The 22,505-nt window shown below is 43.9% G+C and overlaps 2 protein-coding genes across 10 annotated transcripts in view; both read left to right on the plus strand.

The window, feature by feature from the left end:
* The first annotated feature begins 115 nt into the window (after window positions 1-115).
* Window positions 116-22,505, plus strand: part of CPNE1 (copine 1) — a 42,083-nt gene continuing 19,693 nt past the window's right edge. For 2 of the 4 annotated variants that reach the window (XM_082065207.1, XM_082065210.1), the window contains exon 1: window positions 116-238. The gene's annotated coding sequence lies outside the window, so the exon portion shown is untranslated. Of the gene's footprint in view, window positions 239-2,982; window positions 3,034-7,356; window positions 7,468-22,505 lie in introns of those variants that run through there. The other 2 variants (XM_082065208.1, XM_082065209.1) reach the window with 2 other exon arrangements.
* Window positions 151-11,911, plus strand: RBM12 (RNA binding motif protein 12). 6 transcript variants are annotated; one of them, XM_082065202.1, is made up of 4 exons: window positions 178-238; window positions 1,692-1,763; window positions 2,951-3,033; window positions 7,325-11,911. In XM_082065202.1, the coding sequence occupies exon 4, from the start codon at window positions 7,347-7,349 to the stop codon at window positions 9,978-9,980; it is 2,634 nt and encodes an 877-aa protein (XP_081921328.1). In that variant the 5' UTR covers window positions 178-238; window positions 1,692-1,763; window positions 2,951-3,033; window positions 7,325-7,346; the 3' UTR covers window positions 9,981-11,911. The 6 variants fall into 6 exon arrangements, with proteins under 6 accessions (XP_081921330.1, XP_081921328.1, XP_081921327.1 ...); XM_082065204.1 differs by lacking the exon at window positions 1,692-1,763 and having other exon boundaries at window positions 151-238; window positions 2,983-3,033; XM_082065201.1 differs by lacking the exon at window positions 1,692-1,763 and having other exon boundaries at window positions 185-238.

Raw genomic sequence — 22,505 nt, forward strand, 5'->3', positions numbered from 1 at the left:
GCGCGCCGCCTGAGCTGATGCGCGAGCCCCGCCGCCCTGCGCATGCGCCGTGTACCCGGGCGGGGCGGGCGGCAGGAAGCGCGGGTCGGGCCCCGCCCTCTCCTGGCGGTGGGTGGTGGCGCCGCAGCGTGGCGGCCATTTTGTGTCGCTGCGCGGTCGGTGGCGCTGGGCTCGGCGCGGAGCGGGGCCCGGGGCGCGTCGGCTCCGTTCTAACCCTTTTTCCCGTACAGATCCCTCGGTAAGAGCGCGGCGGCGCCCGGGCGGGCCGGGCCGCCTGCCCTGCTCCGCGCTGCGGGCCCGTGGGGAGGCGAGGCGGGAGGCCGGGGGAGGGCGGCCGGGCGCGGCGCGGCTGCCGCGCGTCCCCGCGCACAAAGGGCCGGGCCGGGCGGCGCCTCCCGCGCTGAGGCCCCGGGGCGCCGAGCGGGGCCGCTGCCGCCTCGCCGCGGCCTGGCCCGCTGAGGCCGGGGGGCTCGGGCCGGCCCCGCCCGCCGCCTCCCTCCCTCCCTCCCTCGCTCGCTCCCCCGCGCCTCCCCCGCCCCGGCGGCCGCGGAGCGCGCGGGCAGGTGAGTGTGTGCGGGCCGAGCGCAGGCGCCGCGGGCCCGGCGGCGGCCGAGTGACCTTGCGGCGGGGCCGGAGCCCGCGGCGGGGCCGCCCGCGGGGGCTGTGCCGGCGGCGGCGGGCGCGGGCGGCGCCGCGTTGGTGCGGGGGTCGCGCCGCCCGGGAGCGGCGGGAGTTGCGGTGCCGGCGGCGGCTCCTCGGCCCTTGGGCGCGGGAGGACGCGGCGCGGGGCCGGGCCCGGCGGGGCCGTCCCGGGAGCTCGGCGGGGCGGCGGCGGCTCCTCCCGGGGCCCCGGGGGCCGGAGCGAAGCAAACGCGCTGCGCTTTGTAGGGAAGAAGGGAAGGTCCCTGGTGCCTGTGGCGCTGCCACCGCTTCGGGGTTACCCTGTAAACACCAGCGAAGTTGTCGTGCAGTAACGTAATGTTCTTCTCCACTAATAAAAATCAGCTCTGTAAAGAAAAAAACAAAGCCACCAAAACCCCCGTAGTGTTGAAATGGGTCCCAGGAGTATGCCAGGAGTCTGTGAGCTGTCTTTCGAAAAAACTCTGGCTCTGATTTTACTCACTCTTAAGCTTACCTTCTTAATGATTTTCTTACCCACCTCGATCTGCTGGGGTTAGGCAGACAGGTTGGCAGGTTGTTTCTTCGGTGGACTGGCTGCTCTCAGGTTGTTTCCCGGGCTGTTTGTGCAGTGGATGGTGGTTCTCTCTGTGTAGCTGCCCGGCTGCTGTGCAGGGTCCCTGGGAAGTCCCAGAGATGTGGTGTCAGCGTCCTGGGAGCACCTGTGCCCCAGTCCCTGTTTGCCTGTTCATATACTCCTGTGTATCAGGTTGATGGGAAAGGATGTTTTTACCTACCGGAGCGATGAATGGTTTTCTTTGAAGTTGAGAGATTTGAGACTTGCAAACAAAAATAGATGATGTTTGGTGGAAAGGTTAAACATAGAGTGGAGCTTTGCACCTTTTCTGAAGAATGCTGCTTGGTTTGGTTGATGTTGTTTCATGTTATAGCATGTTGTCTTAGTCCACTGCAAATCTTCAGCTTGTTCTGAGTGTTGTGAAGAGGAACATATGCAACGCTGTGGTTGCTGTACTGGAAATACATCAAATGATTTGGGTTTTTCTTCCAAACAGAAGGTTCCTTGTGCATGAAAGATTTCTCTGCTGCTGGAAACAGGTGTGGTTTTGCATGAAACTGGTTTTCAGGTGATTACTTTCTTTCCTGCATTATAAACTACTGTTTGACACTGCTAGATGTGCAAGTATGTAGTTGAATTCTTCTAATACAGGAATGCTTGTTTTTCTTAAAGGTCTAATAAGAAAAAAAAAAAGAGTCGTCTTTTCCTAAATGCATTTGCCATTTTAATATAAGTTTGAAGAGTGCAGTTGTATCATTCTCACTTGTAAGTCTTTTGTTAACGTCCTGGAAGATTGTGAATAAATGCGTGTGTTTTAATTCCCTCTGCTAGGGAGTTTGTGGATGGCTTGGCAGTTTATTTTTCTCTAAGTTCTCTTTGGTAATGATGTTTATAAGAGAAAATGGCTTGTTTGGCTTGTATGAGGAGGAGGCAGTTACTTGTTCTTAGTGTAATTCTTTCCTGGATAGTTGTCCAAAGAATCACCATTTTGGTATGAGATGGTCTACTAAGCAATGGAAGAGCAAGCGTTTTCCATCCCTCCTTTAAGTGCAAAATATATGTTGCCGCTTAAAACGTTTGGCCCTGTTGTTTGAGTTGTAATCCCAGAAAGACAATTTTTATACAGGGATGAAAAAAATGGACATTTGATCAGGATTTGGATAATGAAAGGACAGATTACTACTGAAAAGGCAGGATCTCGGTGAGGAGTTGTTCCTGTTGTTACTGTTTGCAGAGGTGGCTGCCTAGAGCTGGCTCCCAAATGTCACCAGTTTGTGCGACTCCTGAACAATTATTCACGTGCAGCTGTTGGGAGGTTTTCTGAGGTGCGGCTCATGTTTCTTTGTTCAAGTCAGTTGATGTGCAGTTGGAGGAAGGAATATGATTTTTGATGGAGAAAGGGTTTGTTAAGGGTTTTCAAATATTCCTGCTCTTTGCCTCTGAAAGTGATTTGTTCACGTATTGGTGATGGGAAAATTTGAAAGATTCTTCAAATGTTTTCTGGTTCTTTTTATGTTCTTCGTAGAAGGAATATTCATGTCTCGAAACCATATAAAAACTGTGCAGTGCAATTACCGACAGGTCATACAGGGATAAGGTGTTAGGAAATGCGCTCCCGCTCTTGTGACCGGTGGATGTCACTGTGCCTTGTGGTGGTCGCAGGTTTGAACTTTCTATTTATACAGTTCTTTGTGGACTGTTACTGCTGTTGTGTTGCCTGCATTGATTTTTGCCTCCATTTATTCTTTATTGCAGTCTAAAAGTTGGTTTTAATTGGTTGCCCACAGGATTGGCTTGGCTTCTGCTACTTGTTAAGAAAAAAACATCTGTCTTTGCAGGTAAGAGCCTTTGAATTGAAGACTTCTTTATATGCATATTGCGTATATCTTAAGAAATATTTGAAGCTTTTGGCATCTGTGAATTGGTATCAAATAACCTATAGCTAGCCTCTTTACTCTGACTCCCACTGGTGATGGTGGTTCTGGCAATGTTGTTCTTGTAAACAGAATTTTCTGCTAAACTCATGTTTTGTTTCATCAGCACGTGGTTAGTCTGGGACACCCTCCCAGTTACTGTGGGAGAATGTGGCTCCTTTGCTGCAGGCCACAGGTCTGCGGATTTCTAACGACTGGAGTTTTAGAAGTGTACTGTAATTGGCTCTAATTTGGTTTTGCAGCATTTAAAGGGATGAGATAGACTCAAATTAGCTCAGAGGTTACTATAACAGATTGATTTTAGCCTTAAAAAAAGGGCAAAACTGTAGTCTGCATTTTAGCTTTTGCTAGACAATCTCGTCCTGGATACTTAATATTTCTCCTACAATAGTAGTGTTATTCCAGTTCTTAGTCTTTGTCTAAGAATTGGCCACATATGTTGTGTGTGTACCACGTGGATATTGTACTTTAATACTCCTTGGAGACTATTTAAGTCTTCTAAACTTCTCTTAATTTGAAAAATGCATACATCTTAACAGGCTGGTCTGGTGTTTTTATAAATTTATGCATATGACCTAAATTCTAATTATTTTACTGTCTAGCACATAAATGGAATAAGTAAAATTGTCACCTTGGAGACATTTTTCCAGTGTAACATCCATGTTTTAAAATACGTTGCTGTCAAGACACGTAAATGTGCTGTTGTGGTTCATCAAATGAGTTGGATCGGATGGATTGTCAGCAGCCCTTTGCTCCATTTTTGATCCCAACTTGCTGATGAGGATGGCTTGTCCGTAGAACAGCTGTAGGATTTTGCGCTTCTGGTCTCTCCAAAAAGATATCAAATATAAAAAAAATTACAACAAACCCCACTTTTGCCTGAAAGTATCTTTTTGTACAAGGGGAAAAGCAGGTGGGCTAAGAACGCTTCTAACAGCCCAGCAAAACACCGGCTGTGCAGCCTTTGCCGGCTCTGATGTTAATGTTGCCTCTGCACGTGTGTTGATCACAAGCCAACACTGAAATATTTCAGCAGACTTTGCTTTTTCATTAGTTGGAAAATATGAGTGTGTGGGTTATTGTCTCCTAAGTGCGTTTTGGAAAAAGTGGACTTGTGATTGCTTAGAAATGTGAAATTTGGCCCTTTTGACCCTTGTGATTTTTCTTGAAATCATAGAAGCTAAGTTAATGCTTTGGTAAAGCACTGAAATCCTGGCAAATTTGAAGCTATTATGTTTTGACTAAATATTTTTTTCCCAAAAATATTTGGTGGAGTAAAGTCCTTACGGTTATTTTTCTTCATACCATGTGACTGTTAGATCTTGCTTAATAGCAAGCGTTCACTTAATGTCATGCACAGAATTAACTGTGCTGAAGTCATTGCAGCTAGTTTTTCTAGCAACTGGTTGGGTTTTTTGGTGTATAGCAATTAAGTGGACCCAAACAGAATAGTAACAAAACCTCAAGATAATCTCTTAGCGTTTATAACGCAGTTTAGCATTTAGCGCTCGTTTGAAACTTGCATTATCCCAGAAACTATGGAAATGTTCAAATGCTTGAATTTTTTAAGAATTCTTTTGTGACCTTATCTGTTAATTGGTCTTCTGGGCTAGATTCAGGGAGTCATTAGTGAATACACTTATCTGGCAGGTGTCAGTTCTGATGAAGAATATATGATGTTGTAAACCAGCAGAGCTGAGCAGAGAACCTTCTGAAGTTGCATTTGTTCAACTAACCGCCATATCAGATTGTCACCCCTTTTGCATTAGAAAGGAAAGAAATAAGTCATCTCCCATTTAGCACAAGAAACTTTAAATGCCTGACTCCTGATGCATAAAAATTTTGGACACTCATTTATTTGTATAATAAGTAATCAAGAAAATGTAGACCTCCTAGCAAGATTTGCTAACAGTGTTAAGTTTCAAAGCATGGGTACAAAACCAGGGATTGTTTTATACTGCTTGCTTGCCTCAGGACCATCTAACTCAAAAGCAATCCTGGAGCATAATGTGAGCTTCAGTTTTACGATCCCATTTAGTATGGCTTCCTGAAAGTAGGCAGAATTTTCATTTTAACTTGACTTTCAGTGTGAGCCTGATTGAAGGTCAAACTACAGAATCACTGGAGAACAGGGCTTTTTAAAAACAGGGCAGAAAGCCTTACCCGCTTTCTTAGATGTGTACACGTGGTCTTACTTTGACCTGTTGGGTTTTGTTTTGTTTTCATATGGGCCAGTTATTTTGCTGTTGGAAAATGATCAGCCAATGAACTTTATTCACTATAAGAGATAAACACAAGTACGTATTCCCCTGTTGCTGCCCTCCCTTGCTGGAGTAGGGTTTTCTTGGGGCTATGTAAGGCTAGATGTTTTATTTGTTTAAAGACCTTCTTATGTTCACCTTGCAAATTCCAGTCTGTCTTTCAAGAGGCTGTAGCAAGGAATGGGCTGTTTGTTGGTGGCACGGCAGAGCTGACTGTGCCCGAGGGCTTGTCTGGTGTGTGGTTGAGAGGGGAAGGTTCTTTGCACATCTGGTGACAGCTGGATGGGACCAGGTCCCTGTAATGCCCCAGGACGTTGCTTGAGTTCATCACTGTGTGGAAGGGGTTAGTGCTGATTATTGGGCAGCAAAACAGAGTATTTAAGTATCCATTTGACTAAAGTGAAGTTCCACGTTGAAAACAAAATGATAACTTTTTTTTTCTCCATGTGAAAGAATTATTACTCGTGTTTTCACTAAGTACTGAATTCAGTCTTACCTGGTATGGTTTAATTGTTGGATAGTGGCTTTACTTGGTAGTTAAGGATGTATTAATGGTGTTTAAAGTGATTGGAAGACCTGGACAGGCAAATGCAGCTGATGTAAAGATTTGCCTGTGTGCTGGGACACAACATCCAGCTGAATGTGAGATGCTGGGAGATAGTTACTGGTGGTAGTTGATCTTAGCCTTGGCATGCGAACAGAAGTCTGCTGGTGTCCTGCTGTTGCATTGTATCACCTGGTTCATCCCCGATGTCAGATGCTCAGTTAACACCATTGGTATGTGGCTACTGGGAGCCAAGAGATGTTTGTATGGACAAGGGAATGGGGACTGAGGAAGGCAAGAAGTTTCAGAGGTGAAGTGGCTCAGGTGGAACAAGGTGCCACTGCTGACTGTTGAGGCTTCTGAACTGGTGAATTGTGCTTGTGTTGACAGGATGCTTTCAGTCTTTATTGAAGGTTTTTCAAGAATAAATGAGAATGCCTGTTTATCTTGAGCTTCTGATAAGACCTCAGGCATTTCTGTAGAACATATACAACATAATTGTTAAAATCTACTTGTTCAAGATTGATTTTAAGCTTCCACTAACCTCAGCTGCAGAGGTAAAAGGCATTTGCTTGTGCCTGAGATGGAAGGTGTAATATTAGACAGAACATCTGCAACTATTAAAAACCTTGTGCCTTGTTCTTGAATGTTGTAAAAGCCAAATATCTAGCTAGAATATGCATGGATGTTCATCTAGTTTAGGTGAGGTCTATATAGTCACAAAATGTTTGGGATTAGTTTATAAAAGTTAGTGAGCTTTGTGATCACCTAGATCTCTTGCCTTTGCTAGGAGAAAAGTATTATATCAGCATAACTAATGGTCCCAGTCAGGATGTTGTGTGAGTCTCACTGTTGCTAGTTGTCCATAATGGGTTTTTGTTTGTAAGCAATGACTGTTGCCTTCCTAGTTGTCTTCACATGGCAGGAGTTAAAGTCCCTCCCCAAATGTGAGAGAACTGTATATGGGAACATAGGTGTGCAGAATTTTTTGCAGTCACGTTGGCAGCGTATCATATCAGCGTATGGTAAATTAATTTTGTTTGGCTAAAGTACTCATATTACTTATGTTCCATTAAATATTCAACTACTGATATAATCTCATTTTTTTGCTGTTCTTTTTGTGTGTGTGTGTGACACTTGTGAGTCTTGGTTTAACAGTTATTTTGGAATTTCCAGTGCAAATGTATACAAATTGTGTTGGTAAATGTTTAATACTTCAATCTGTATGAAGCAAACAAACATGAATAAGGAACTTGGAATATAAACATGCTTAATCTTTGCAAGATGTTGTTAGGTGAATGTGAACGAATATAGTAGATGGTTTCTGTAGGTAATTGCATGGTGCCATGAACAGTAGTCTGACATAGCCGTTGCCTTTTCTCATCTGCAGGTGTGTGTTGTTTCAGCGCAGCATGGCTGTGGTCATCCGCTTGCAAGGTCTCCCGATTGTGGCGGGGACCATGGACATTCGCCACTTCTTCTCTGGATTGACCATCCCTGATGGGGGCGTGCATATTGTAGGGGGTGAACTGGGTGAGGCTTTCATCGTTTTTGCCACTGATGAAGATGCGAGGCTTGGTATGATGCGCACAGGTGGTACAATTAAAGGGTCGAAAGTAACACTCTTGCTGAGCAGTAAAACTGAAATGCAGAACATGATAGAACTGAGTCGTAGGCGTTTCGAGACGGCCAATCTAGATATGCCACCAGCAAACGCTAGCAGGTCGGGACCACCCCCTAGTTCTGGAATGAGTGGAAGGGTTAACTTACCTACTACTGTACCTAACTTTAATAATCCTTCTCCTAGTGTAGTAACTGCTTCTACTACTGCGCATGAAAGCAATAAAAACATATCTACGTTTTCTACTGCCAGTATGGGGACTGCACCCCCAAATCTTGGGGGTTCCTTTGGTAGCCCGACATTTAGCCAAACTGTACCTAGCACAGCGTCCCCAATGAACACCGTACCTCCTCCACCCATCCCTCCTATCCCAGCCATGCCATCTCTGCCGCCAATGCCTTCTATCCCCCCGATACCTGTTCCACCTCCTGTACCCACGCTGCCTCCGGTTCCTCCGATCCCCCCGGTGCCCCCCGTGCCGCCCATGACGCCCATGCCTCCCATGTCAGGAATGCCTCCTATGAATCCTCCGCCCCTAGCACCTTTGCCCTCTGGAATGAATGGGTCTGGAGCAGCAGTGAATATGAACAGCGGCTTGAATCCATTGTTTATTGGTCCCATGAATCCTGTAAATCCTATCCCGATGAGTTCTCAAAGTAGTGTCAAGCCAATTCCAATCAATCCAGATGATTTGTATGTCAGCATTCATGGAATGCCCTTTTCTGCAACTGAATCTGATGTGAAAGACTTTTTCCTTGGGCTCCGTGTGGATGCAGTCCATATGCTAAAGGATCATGTAGGTCGAAATAATGGAAATGGACTAGTTAAGTTTTTTTCTCCTCAAGATACGTTTGAAGCACTGAAGCGAAACAGAATGCTGATGATTCAGCGCTATGTTGAAGTTAGTCCTGCGACAGAGAGACAGTGGGTGGCTGCTGGAGGCCACATAACTTTCAAGCAAACCATGGGTCCCTCTGGGCAGTCGCACCCTCCTCCTCCCCAGCCTCATTCTAGGTCCAAATCTCCGAGCGGACAGAAAAGGTCACGGTCGCGATCTCCCCATGAGCAGGGTTTCTGTGTTTATTTGAAAGGTCTTCCCTTTGAATCGGAGAACAAACATGTGATAGATTTTTTTAAGAAGCTGGATATCGTTGAAGACAGCATTTATATAGCTTATGGACCTAATGGGAAGGCAATCGGAGAGGGTTTTGTGGAGTTCAGGAATGAAGCTGATTATAAAGCAGCTTTGTGTCATCATAAGCAGTACATAGGGAATCGCTTTATTCAAGTTCATCCAATTACTAAAAAGGCAATGTTAGAAAAGATAGATATGATTCGTAAAAGGTTGCAGAACTTCAGCTATGACCAGAGAGAAATTCTCATGAATGCTGAGGGAGAACCAGGCTTGCCAAAATTGTGTGCACATATATCTAATATTCCATACAATATAACAAAAATGGAAATCCTTCAGTTTCTAGAGGGACTGGCAGTAGAAGAAAACTCCGTACAAATTCTTGTTGATAATAACGGGCAAGGTTTAGGGCAAGCACTGGTTCAGTTTAAAGCTGAAGATGATGCTCGTAAGGCAGAACGTTTGCACCGTAAAAAACTGAATGGAAGAGATGTTGTTTTGCGTTTGATAACTGTAGAAGAAATGAGAGATATTGAGAGAAACCCACCATCTCAAGGGAAAAAAATACTGAAAATACCAATACAAGGAAATGTGGCTGTGCCAGGAGCGCAGGGCGCTGCTGGGGATGAGCATGCCTTCCTGGGGGGAAATTCTAAAGATGCAAACAACGGGCCACCATTTAACTTCCCTGGTAACTTCAGCGGGTCCGGCACGTTTGGTCCCCCTCTCCCGCCGCCTGGAATAGGTGGCTTTCCTGACGCTAGGCCAGGAATACCCGCGGTTGCAGCGAGCGGTTTACCTGCCGCAGCTCTCGAGGTCCCTGCGTTTGCAGGTGGGCCTGGGAATTTGAGTGGACCGGCGGGTTTTGCAGGGGGTCCTCAGACTTTCGGTAATGGTCCTGGCAATTTAAGTGGACCCCCCGCCTTTGGTGCTGGTCCTCCAGGAATTGCTAGTGGTCTCGGACATTTAACTGGACCTCCAGGCTTTGGACCTGGACCGGGAAATATACATATTAGTGGACCCCCTGGTTTTGGAACAGGGTCTGGGAAGCCAGGGCCAACAGTCATTAAAGTGCAAAATATGCCCTTTACTGTTTCAGTGGATGAAATTTTGGATTTCTTTTATGGTTACCAAGTGATCCCTGGTTCGGTGTGCTTAAAATACAATGAAAAAGGCATGCCCACTGGAGAAGCAATGGTTGCATTCGAGTCTCGTGATGAAGCTATGGCCGCTGTTGTTGATCTAAATGACAGGCCTATAGGCTCCAGAAAAGTAAAACTTGTTTTAGGGTAACTGTTAATATGAAGTAGTTGTAGAATAGATATTCATAGTGCTGTGATAAATGCATCCGGATTGGTTTTTGTAGTATTTCCAGGATAGAACCTGTGGATTGTTTAAATTGTAAAACAGATTGGTTTTGAGAAGCCAGAGCACTGCGTTAGCCATTACCTACGGAACACTGCAAGGCCAGATGTGCAGTGGGTTTTCCCGTACAGATATGTGGAGAAACCAGACAGATTCTTACTCGTCATAGAAGTCTGGTAAACTGTACTGGACGCAGTGCTTCTCGAGGAATCTAGATTGGTTTTACGTAGTTTTGGATAAGGGAACTAGATGAAGTCAGTGAAGCTCTTCGGTGGGTGCTCTTGCAAGCCATTGTAAAATAGATAGCTATTTCTAGATTTGGTTAAAAGCTGGCTGAATTTGCTTTGTTTACAGGTCAAAGCTTTGTTTAAAGTCCTGATTTTACTCTGCAACTGAACGAATTCTCAGTGTACACAGATGAATTGTTTTGTGTATGTATCTTTATTTTTTCCAAGATTCTCACTGTATGAACAGTTGAATTATGCCCGTTGCTGATGTGTCTACGAAACTAATTCCTATAAGTATGAGCAGAATCGTTCTGTAAAATTCAAGCTGCTTCTTTGTGGAATAACCTTTAGTTATTTATATATTGGAATTATAACTGTGCAGAATAAGACTTTTGCCACAAATATAGCTAACCTCAAACATTATCGTCTGAGTTTTATAGTACACTTATAAAACATTTGCAGTAGAAGCAACAACTTGAAAATCTTCATTATTGTTTAAGTAGCTTGATTTGTTAGGATTATGTGAATCCGTTGGGATAGGATCTTTGACACTAGTTGGATATTGGCATTGTATTTCTCATGTGTCTCTCGAACTCCTCCTGTAGTCTCTGCTAAGAGAACCAAAGTGGTGATTATTAGTAGAAGATTGGAGTCCAGCTAAAGTTTTAAATTAGTTTATATATGAAAGAAATTTTTATCTTCAGCAACTCTGTCAAGAATTATTGCTATGGGTGAATTCAGAGATAACATTTATTTTTCTCCAAAACTTGAAAATACTGAGTTTACTATATATTTTTGCAATAAAGTTGTGCTGTTGTATTCAAAGTCTGTAAAGAGTTGCCATTTTCTTTGCTGTGCAGTAAAACCTTCCATGGAAAACCAGAGAATTGGAAAGGAAGTGTTTACACACGTGAAAAGTAGATTTCTGTTGTTGTTGTTGTTCATCCTTGCTTGGCTTATGATAAATTCTAAAGCTTGGGCATTGCCTGAAAAACGCTACTATTCCCTGCAAATCATTGTACTTAAACATAGCAAACTTGAAACTGTTTTGGTTTTTTGGACAAAGAAAACCAGTGCCTTTTGGTGTTGCATATCATGGAACACTGAAGTGTATGGTCAGGCAAAATTGCGAGGTGCAAGTGGCAACAGTTTTATTCCCGTGGTGTGTAGGAGAGATTTGCAAACCTGTGCGGCGCTGCATCCCCAGAGGATTTCCCAGGCCAGACTGTGCGAGGAGTGTGCAAAGGTGTACGTCAATAAAGAGGCGGTCACGTTACACAGATGCTTCTGTAATTCATTAGCATAATTTTGTTTTGACGGATTACTAGGTGGTCCCAACTTTGGAAAAGTCATGTGATTTGTATATACTGTTTAAAATTAAGCCTCCTGTTAATAAAACTGTCTGTCTCTGAAGCTTCATGTTATGCGTTTCAACAGTCTTTGGGAGTAATGTTTCAACACCAGATCTTTGTTTCTTTTTTTTTTTTCCTTTATTTTTCTTTGAAAGTCTGAAAGTTCTCTTGCTGATGTCAGAAAGATGTGTGATTAGGAGTCAAGCCTTTCCGTTTATTTTTAACATTTTGCTCTTTGTTTTTTTAAACAACTTTTATTAAAGTTTCATACTATATCGGAGTTATTTGGGTGCTTGTTTCTTCATGTTTCACATTAGAATAAAATTACTGAAAAGGAAAACTTGGCTTCATTGTTCACAGAACTGATTTAAGATATTAGTGTGTGTTGACTTGTGGAAACTGGTGATAACTGTTTGTTTTTTATCCAAGTTCAAATGAATCACAACAATGCTTGACTTGTTGTGAAATGTAATTAACCTACAGGTGTCTGGGGTTAGATACACAGTTCTGTCTTTTGATTTCCTGTCTCGATCCCCTTGGGAAGGGATCCAGGGCGATTAGTGTTTGCGTTCGACGTGGCGTGTGCTGCGGAGCGTGCTTGCGTGCCTGGTCCTTGGGACTTGCTCAAAGCGCAGGTTTGGTTTGGAAATCTTTCCTTTTCTGATTCTTGATTTTCTTTATGGTCTAAAGATGTTTAAATGCTTGTCTTAAGAAAAAAAAACAATGCAAACCAGTACAAAAAGCCCTTGGTGTTGGGAACGCTGACCTGGATGGAATGCTGCAGCGGAGGATGCGGGCTGGGGACAGGGCTCTTCGTCTTGCCAGGCAGTTGATGCTCCATGTCCTGTAGCATAAATTAGTCAGTAAATATCCCCTCCTCCTCCAGAGTCGGCTCTTGGAAAAAACAAGAAATTGTAGCATATTGAGACTTTCCGTATGTATTCTAACCAATACAGCTGCTGTCCCAAGTAGTTACAGTTGATCTTTTAAAGTGTGTGTCAAGAAAAATTCATTATCGAGTGTCACTTGCAAATATAAGAACTTTCTGTCATGTCAAAAGCAGCTTTAAACCACGTCATGCTAAATTATGAGGGATGCCCTTATGTTAACGACTACATGGCTGGATTTGATAAAATTGCTTACTTTGCACATGATTATATTAGTGAACAGCCTTAAGAACGAGGGTCGGACCTCTGAGGTCCCCTCTGTGTTGTGGGAGGTACAAACTGCCCTTGCACAGACACGGCAGGGTAGCGACAGGAGGACTCGGCTGATGGACACAGCTCCAATCCGCAGCTGTTTTGGCCTTGATGCTTTGAGTGTCAGGACCTGACCCCCTGCTTAACCTCCTCGGATCAATGCAGTCAGTCACACTGGTGTCCCCATTTCTTCAAGCTATAGAAAGAAGGTACTTGGGTTTCTATAACTGGCTCATATGGCATTTTTAGCAGTTCCTTAAGTGTTAAATTACTACTTGTTTAAAAAAAAAGTGGTAAAATGTTACACTCACAACATGATTTCTTGTAAACATACTTATTTTTGTTGTCCCATTCACAGGAGAAGGTAGGACTATAATAAATTATTCAGTGATTAACTTGTGACCTACATGGAAGAACTGCAATGGTTAGATGAAAGTGTGACTTAAAAGTTGCCAAGTTTACAAGCAGTTACATGTAAATGTCGCAGTCAGTTTTTCTTTTCTGTAATATCACAGACATTAAAGCCAGTTCTATATTGATGGATTGTTGCCATGTTCTAAATGTAGATTTCTGAGAGGTTTGAGGCTTTGTAGGTTTAAAGAAAACGGAAGGAAACTTCTCTTTTGTTCTAAGTACTGTTCCTTTTGGAGCATTGAATGTTTTCCTTGAATGCCTGTGCTGTGAATTTGTTGTGAGTGGGCAGGAAGATTGATCCAAAAATGAAGAGTAGTGGTACACCAGTTGCTCTTGAAGGTCTGCCCTCTAAAGAACGTTGGTGCTGGTCAGTTTGGAACTGCTTGGGCTGGCCTTACACAAGTTGTTGCCTATACTGTGTGAAATTAGCAGCTTGTTTTGCTCAGACTATTTTAGTGCACTGAAGAATTGGGAAAAAAATATCTCCAGCTACCTGGGCACACCAGCGGCGGGCTGACTGTGAATAACTTTGTTTCTGTGTTTTGTTCCTCGGTGTTCTGTGGTGGTTCCCGCAGCAGATGCTGTTGGTCCTCAGCTGTGCGCGTCTCTGCTCTGCAAAATTGAAACTACTACTTATTACGGTGCTCTTAAAGCCCCCGGCTGGACAGCGGACCACCCTGAGAGCAGGTGTTTTAGGGTGAATATCCACATAGGTGGATTAGACCCTGAATCAAGGAACTGTAATTCCTATTGAATACAGACTCTAGTACAAGCAAAAGACTAGTTTCTATTTCTGACAAAGATAATCGGTTGGAAGGAAGCAGTTTTGAAACTGGACTAGTATATTAGGAAACGTTTAGTTTGAGTCTAGAGACATGAATTTGTTTTATGTCAGTTTATTTAGGTATTGTGCAGGTCTTTAAAAAGAAAATAGAGATGCTGAATTCTGTTGCTGGAAGAGGTTTTTCAGAAATGGTGCCTTGGGCCAGGAGGCAGCGCTGCCAAATACACGTGCTCGTCTTTGCCCTCTCGTAGGTTTGCCGATGCTCCCTTGTGTCCTGTGGCTGCGTGTTCTTTCATGGTTCTGGGAAAGCTGAGCTAGAGTTTGTATACGGAGCAAATGACTCTTCCTGGAACAAGAGGAAATGAAACTGTTAACTGCTTCTGCAGGAAGAGTAACCTCATGGGATTCTCTTCCTATCTGTTTTTGGCAGTGAGAACATGGTTGTAGGTGAAAGATTTGGCTTTCCCACGGAATGGAAATGTGTTGGTTGGTAGTGTATGTATTTGACTTAATATTTGTGGCTGTGTACTGAACTCTGCTGCCCTTTCCCTATCTCATGGTCAGGTAGGTATTCTGGAGCTTGTTTTCTGTACAGATGACACTGTCAGTAATGTTCTCAGAGCTTTGTTACTGTGTGCGATGTTTGGGTGTTGTTTGGCCAGGGAGAGCTTTCCACCTTCCTGACTGGGGTATCAATGCCGTGCGTAAGCGCAGCCCTCAAGTGTTCTGTTCGGTAGCTCCGGACTGACAGCAGATGTCGGATGGTTTAGCTGCGATTCTCTTCACTCGCTGGCTCTCAGTTCTGTGCGGCTTCTTTTGTTATCATTCTTCTATTTTTATATGTGTATTGACAGCATGGCAGCTTAGGAGAGAAGCAACCAGATGAGTTCTGTCCCACGCTCCCTGTTTTTCCTTGTATGCTCTCATGTCTACAGCCTCAAGTTCAAATGGTCTCACCAGTTGCTTCCCAACTATGTTCAAGTAAGCTTTCAGGAACAGCGAGTATATTTCCTTTCAACGTGAGTCTGATTTCTGCAAAATCGGTTTTGTAAATCTCTATTTACTGCTCTCACACCGGTTTCATTGTTTTTTCCCTGACTTTTGGGGGGTCTTTTGTTACGAGTGGCCAGTGAACTAGGCTGGCATTCCTCACACAGTTGGTAACGGATCCCGGCCGGGGTATCTCCACGGGTGCGGTGGGGATCACCCGCAGAGCCCACGGCTGAGGGAGCCCCATTTCCCTGGGAAGTTTCAAACTGAGAAGGACTTGGAAGGAATTGTTCCTGCCTAAAACCCTTTCGGTCGGCATAGTCTGGCTTTTTGGACCTGTCGCTGCTTCTGGAAGGCTGGTGAACTTTTGAAATCTTCATGTTGTAGTTACAGAACTGTTAACTGAAGAATTGGTAGGATGGTGTCGCTCTGATTTGTGGCCATCTGAAGGTAGGTGGAACTTCCAGCCAGATATTTCATAGTTTTGAACAATGAGGTTGATTTCAGCCGTTTCCCATTAAATGTGACTATGCGGATGTACTGTTGCTTTGAGTGACTTCAGAAAGCTTGGAAATGCTTTCTAGTTGCTTAGAAATGACACCAGAATTGGGGAGGCACAGAGCGGTATAATCAGAACCTAAACTACTTTGAGAATTCCTCCTAGGTAATTTTGATTTAGTGCTTGTTATGATAAAATTCACACAGAATCCCAGGCTGGTTGGGTTTGGAAGAGACCTCTGGAGATCATCTGGTCCAACCCACCTGCTAAAGCAGGTTCACCAGAGTAGGTTGCACAGAATTCATAGGACTGCTGTTGCTTACTAAGATTTCAAGCCTCTCTGTACCATCTGTTTGCTTAATGACCTTCCTCCTGGGGCGGCATTTGCCAGAATGTGCTCCATAATACAAGCTTTTAATGAAACTCTTGTTTTCAGCAGTATAACCAGAGCATCGCTGCTTGTTTTGACAGGACAGTGGATATGAAATGTGCAAAGTCCTTGCTTGTTTGAACGGGAAGCTCAACTTGCAATTGAAAATGCTGGTTGTCGATACCATTTCTTTATTAGCCAAATATTTCTAACAAAAGGACAGTACTTAAGAATCCCGTGTTCTTGAGGAACACTAATGCAATCAGCTACAAAAGCACAGAGTAAAATTAGACTGAATGTAGGTGAAACCCCTTCTTCAAGGAGGGAAGGTGGAGTTGTTCAGTATTAGTAACTCAGTTGCCCAGGATTCCCCCGCTGCGTTCCAGCAGTGCTGCAGCGCCTCTTGTCCGTGTTATAGGTCCAGTGTCATGCGAACAAACGGAGTGTTTTTCTAGCTCTTAGAGCTGTTTTCGGCTGTGGATGTGAGTGCTTTCGGGAGGTAAGTGTGTGTGCGGGATGCTGGTGCACAGCTCCTGTGTAACCAGGAGCCGGTGGCGAATGTTTGCGTCCTCACCTTCAAGGCACATCACATTAATGGTGAAGTGCCATTAGGTTGAAGTTCAAAGTTTGAGGCCAAACTTCACTCTTTAGCTTGAGTGAAAACAACCAAGTGATGCCCTAATCTTATGAAGAATGTTTTTGGTTCAGAAACTTCAGCACTGAGCTCGTGTGAAAAAGAGCAGAATAAAACAGTGAGTAGATAGTTAAACTCTTAAACTAATCTGAAATTTAAATTCAGTTGTTAATGATAGAATGTATGAGCTATGTAATTATCTAAGTGGTTTGCTGTTCAACGGTTAAACCTGGGCCCTGCACAGTCTTACATATTCCTAGATTGTAAATCCGAATTGGTTTTGATGGCCAAGTCTGTTTTAAGGTTTTCAAAGACAACTGTAGTTGTTGTCAGTTAAGTCAGTGCTAACCCATGTGCATATAAAAGCATTTTGAGTAAACTGGATGCATCTCTTAAAGAAAAAAGCCTTTTAAATGTATCTGAAAAATTACGCAGCGCCACGACATGCTGCACAAGTGTCCTGGATTTTTTGGAGGCCTTTGCTGTCATCTGGATGCTCATCCCTCCCTTTGGATAACTGACACTGTTTTTGTTAAGACAATAATCCAAATGGCATTTCTTCCTTGCAACACAAGCAATATGTCATGCTGTTTCTTGAATGAGCAGGTAGTATTTGGCTGCCCTGATTACTCCAGGACCAGAAAGGAGAGTGTGCAGACTGTTTTCCTTCTGCAGTTTGTCTTTGGTTGTGTCTGTAAAATAACCTTCAGCAGAGAAAAGAGTAAGTTTTTCTGAAACCAAAAATGCTTTGGTTTAAACAAAATAGTAAATCAATTTAACATAAATCCTAATATGAGTCTGCAGATAACATTGTATCTGTATGAAATACCAGCTACTCTCAGTGCAGCGACTTGACTGAATGTGACTGTGGTATCATTTAATTGTGTGACTGGAAGGGGAGAGGAATCCCTGTGCCACCCGCAGTCTGGGGCTGTGGGATGGAACCGTCCTCTCTGTTGTAGCCTTGAAAAGGGAGTAAGAACCTGTTGGTTTGAACGTTTTTGAGCAGCCCACACTCCAAGGTTGTTTACATGTATAACATGAAAACGGCCGCTGTTTTCATCTCTTTGTGACCTTCGAGTCCCTCTGCTGCTGTGTTAGGTGGGTGTCCAAGCCCTGTTGGTGCGGGATTGGTGATGAATAAGCTGCTCTGATGGTCTGTCCCAACGCTGCCCATCTCGGGTGCTCAGCTGTTCTGTTCCTGCACGGATGGTGCTTGTTGCCCAGAGAACCTGCGGGTTGTGACCCGAGTGTCCAGGTTCCACCTAACACTGACAACTCCCAGCCTCCCTACTTAGAGTAGATGTAGTTCAGTTCATGCTTTTACATCTGTTAAATTTAGGTTTTTCATCGGATGAATTTTATGCTCAGATAACGTTTTACTCAGAGAACTTTTCTCTGCCTTAGTTTGGTCGTCGTTATTAAAAAATTGTTGGAACTACTCGTTTGACTTGGAGAAAATAAAGATGCTGCCCCGTGGGAGAATCTGAGACTTCCCACTCTTGGGTTATAGGGTTTTTAGGTTCTTGACTTGCAGGGGCATGTTTTCTGTTGGACTTGATGATCTTGAGGGTCTCTTCCACCCAGAATGATTCTGTGATGACTCTAAAGGGTGTGGAACACCTTTGTAGGAAATTCAAACTTAATGAGAATGGACTTTTCTAGGGTCCAGGTTGGAAAGTATCGTGGTATATATACTACAGATAGCAGATGTGGAAGAAGCACTTGAGGAAACGCCTGTTGCTGCGGTGGAGCCGCTGCAGGGAGGTGCTGTGGTCGTTTTGGCACCGAGACAAGGGGAATAGCTTGGATCTGTCATCATAATGAGCTTGTGCTTTTGGGAAGGGACACTGGCAGGAGCAGGTGGATCTGGAGCCCAGAACAGGGATGGGAGGTCAGCGTGGTGTTTTGTGGCCTTTCAATACCTCTGGTTGTAGTCTGGCTGGAGGAGAGAAAAAACAACCTTTAAAGTCCCTGCCAAACCCTTTCCTTTGTTCTACTTGACGTCAGGTTTTTGTGGTGGTGGTGTTTTGGTAGGTTTTTCTGGTTTGAAGCATCATTATTCTGCGACAGATTAGAACGGAGAATTGAAGACGTTCATATTACAGATGGTAATAATTAAGTCACAGAAAAAATATGATGGGGGTGTGAATCTCGTTTGTAAAACGAAGCATCTGCTCAGAAGGAGAAAGAACTGAAATAAGATGTAAGAAAGGCTGAACTTGCAATGAATAAATTGAAATCAGTTTCTTAGGAGTGCTGCAGAAGCAATATTATGGGATTTTTTTACCAGATTGTATTTCACAAGGAGCTAGATTCAAAACTGAAGTCTGTAAAGAAGAAATCCTGACTATCATGTGAGAGCATGTTCTGTAATGAGTGAGAAATCGAAAGGCCACTTCTAATCTATATCCTTATTCGTTTTTTGGGCAAGAGTTGCCACTGTGCAGTAATAACTCCAGGGCAACTGAGAACGGTTTGAAGAATTCATCTGGGGTATCTCAGCCATTTTTGGTGATCATTCAGCAGTGCAGTACAAACAAGAAATATGGCAAACATTTCATTAGCTGAGCGGCTAATGGTGCTGCATGGTCCCTGAAATTCTTCAGTAATGTGGATTTGTTTGATAAAGCAGCAAATATCAGTTGGATGCTCTGCTGGCATATTTCTTTTTAAAGTCTCATTTTGAACTCATGCTGTTCATACAGTATTTACTAGTCCAAACAGATGGACCCTGATGAGTTTGTGCCTTGAAGTGTAACATCACGGCTCTGTTTGAGGGAATGGGTGAGATCCCGTGGGCTCTGCGGTGGGTACAGGGTGGGCTTGGTTTGCAGCCCACGGGGAGGGCAGGGGTTGTAAACGGGTCAGCGGGATGGGGGCCGAGATGTCGCCTCAGGAATCGTGGGTGCGTGTAAATAGCAAGTGGTACATAGAGATACTTGTGGGTGAAGCTGCAGTTTAGTTGAAGAACCAAAGAGGAGTGTGGTATAGTCTTCAATCTCAGCTTAAGTCTGTTTTTCAGTTAGGTTGCTCTTTACATTTCAGTAATAAATATTGGAGAATCACAGGGGGGGGGTGGAAAAAAGAGCTGAATGAAAGAGTGTGAAAGGATTGAAAGAAATCTTCCTCGTTGGGAGAAATCAGTGAGCAATTCTAGGGTTACAATTACTGTTCCGGCTTCAGCTTAAAGAATGATTGACTCCAAAGCCCAACCTGCTTTAAGTTCGTTTTTTCAAGGAAGCGGCTTTTGATATTCTGCTACTGAGTGCTATGAAAGACTTTGAAATGTGTTTTCTTTTGCATGAAGAAAAGTTACTTGGAAAAGCAACATAGGTTTTGTTTGAGGCGTTAATTTGAACCCCATTGTAATTTAATATATTATGAACTAATATTTGAAATAGAATCGGTGTTGACCTATCCATTTGTTTATGTATTTCTCAGAAAAGTGGAGCAGAGGTAGATAGGAAAGGCTGGCACTGGCCTTTGAGCTTGTTGGTTGTGGTTATTGGTGGTAAGCTGGAGGTGAACAGCAGTGGGAAGCTGAACTGGTAGAAGGTGTTTCCCTGGAGTTGGGACGTGGCTCTTGGTCCTTGGGAGGGAAAAGCTGCGGTGAAGGAGATGAAATGACTGAAGTTCTTGTGTATTTTATGCTTGGAATTACAGTCCCATTTGTGATTTTTATGCTTTATTTCAGCTTTTTTTTTTTAAACTGTCCAGAACTTATTTTTATTATCACATAGGTAATGGGTATACTACCACATAGATGTTTTATTGACATATAGATATGGCACTTAGGGACATGGTTTAGTGGTGGGCATGACGGTATTAAGTTAATGGTTAGGCTCGATGATCTTAAAGGTCTGAACAACCTGAACAGCCCTGTGGTTCTATAAACGGGAGCTTTGCCTCCTCGGTTGCTGTGGGTGTCTGGGCGGTCGGGTTGCCCAGCGCACGCTCAGCACTTGCGCCCGTGATGCCTTCAGATACAAACCCCCAGTTCTTGTGGTGATACTGGAGCTTCACATGGAGACATCTCGGTGAGTAGAACCAGGTCCTGGCTCCTGTGTGTGTTCAGTAGTGCCCTGGGTGTGCTGGAACACCATATAGAGAATATTGATTTATTATCTGCCTGTAGTAATGCTGGGCTTAACTGTCCCAGCTCCAAACCACCAGGAATAATGAAATGGTGGAAGAAACGGTAGGCATTTCTGTTCTGTGCAGAGCTGTGTGGCCCATGGCAGAGCTGGTGTGCTGGCAAGAGCCTGTATTTACTAAGAACTTCTGTGGACTGTGGCCTTTCTCTTGATAGTTTAAACTAAAGACACTTTCGTAGTATATCTAGTGATACAAAGCTAGCTTTATGGTTTCTTGTAGAGCCTTATGGGGCTTCAGGGTCACATGAGAATTTTTATGTTGATAATATATTTAGAAAGTGGTGCTGGTACTACCTTGGCACCAGCATCAGCTTTATAATATCAAAACCTGAAGCGTAACAGGCTGCTCCCTGAAAATTGAGCTGGTATTGTGAGAAAGCATCGGTTCTGGTAGCCTGCACCTTCAGGGGCCACAGCAGGATGGAGAAGCTGTTTTGAAGGAGGTAGGGTGCTAACTGTAAATGTGGAATTAGTAAGCAATGGACAAGGAGGGGACTATGGGTTGTTGGGAAGTGCAGCACCTATTAACTGGGATGTTCTGTTGGTGTATTTCTTGAGTTGTTGGGTAGAATAACGTCAAGACGGTGAAAATTGCAGTTGGTACGTACGGCTGGCAGGATTTTTGGCATTGCTGTTGTGTCTATAAGCAGAATGTAAGGCAGACGCTGTGCTCAGCCTGGTACAAAACAAGCTCATGGGAAATCAGCTGTCCTTAAGCATGTGTATTAAAGCCGCACTTCTGAATTAGTGGGTAATATTTGGTGTACATTAAAATAGAGTGGGGGGGGTATCCTGTACAGAGTGATATAGTCGATGAGGATTTATTACTGTAATTAGGAACAAACTGCAGGTTTTCCTGTGCTGAATCCTTGCTTATGTTCCATCTTACGTGGAGCATTGAAACCAAGGTGACCGGTGAGACTGGATTCTGCAATAACATGAACATTTTCCCTCTGGAAGACCTTGCTCCTGGCCCTCGACAAATCCTGCATCTCAAAATTTTAGCTTTTCATTGGGGGTGTCTTTGTAGCATGGAATAAGCTTTTCAGACGCAGGCAGGGCAGTGATATGAAGCTGGTAGATTTTTCTTGTCCGTGGGTTCTGTGAGCTGCGTCGCTCCCGTCCCCCTGTGCCCGCACAGCCCTAGTGCGGCCTGGAAGCGTCTGAACAAGAAATGTCGTTCTCTAAGTCTCACCTTGTGCCGTGTAACGCTTGATCCTTAGTAGATCAAACGGTGGGTCTCTTACTGCAGAGGGATGAGTACAGAGGAGTTTGTTTATGCGTCAAACACCCATATGTGGCGTTTTGGGGCAATGTGAGACGCTCCAAAGCTCTGAATTGGGACAGGGAAAGTCTTTCAGCACTCGTGTTCTGGAGCTTTATTCAAGCAGAGGTGGGCAGTGCTTTCTTGTCTTAGATTTGATTTGCTTGTAGCTTTGGTTAAGCTGAATCGCTAGAATATTAATTATAAAATTAATATTAGACTTGTCTGTGGAGTTGGTTTTGTTTGCATGGGAGACTGTTCTGAGTGAAAGGAAGTTGGTTTTTCTGTAGAATGGTGTGAAAAGGGTTGGAAGCTCTGCAAAGCTTATATAAAACTTGAGAAAGTAGCAGCTAACTCCTTATTCTTCTGAATGTATAACATGGATCTCCTATGTGATTTTCCTAGAATGTCCCACATTTTTGGTGTTGGTTTGGTTATTTGGGACCATGATGTGCTTTAATTCAGTATAGAAGAGCATTGTTGGAAATACGGGATTTATCTTTCTGTGTTCCACATCTGCTGGACTTCATGAGCCTCTTTACAGGGTGGTATGCATCATAAAA

Source organism: Streptopelia decaocto, assembly GCF_964273445.1.
Source record: "Streptopelia decaocto genome assembly, chromosome: 14".
Taxonomy (NCBI): domain Eukaryota; kingdom Metazoa; phylum Chordata; class Aves; order Columbiformes; family Columbidae; genus Streptopelia; species Streptopelia decaocto.

Excerpts from the sequence above, each read along its gene's own strand:
- RBM12 (XM_082065204.1), top strand. The coding sequence starts at position 7,347 with ATGGCTGTGGTCATCCGCTTGCAAGGTCTCCCGATTGTGGCGGGGACC.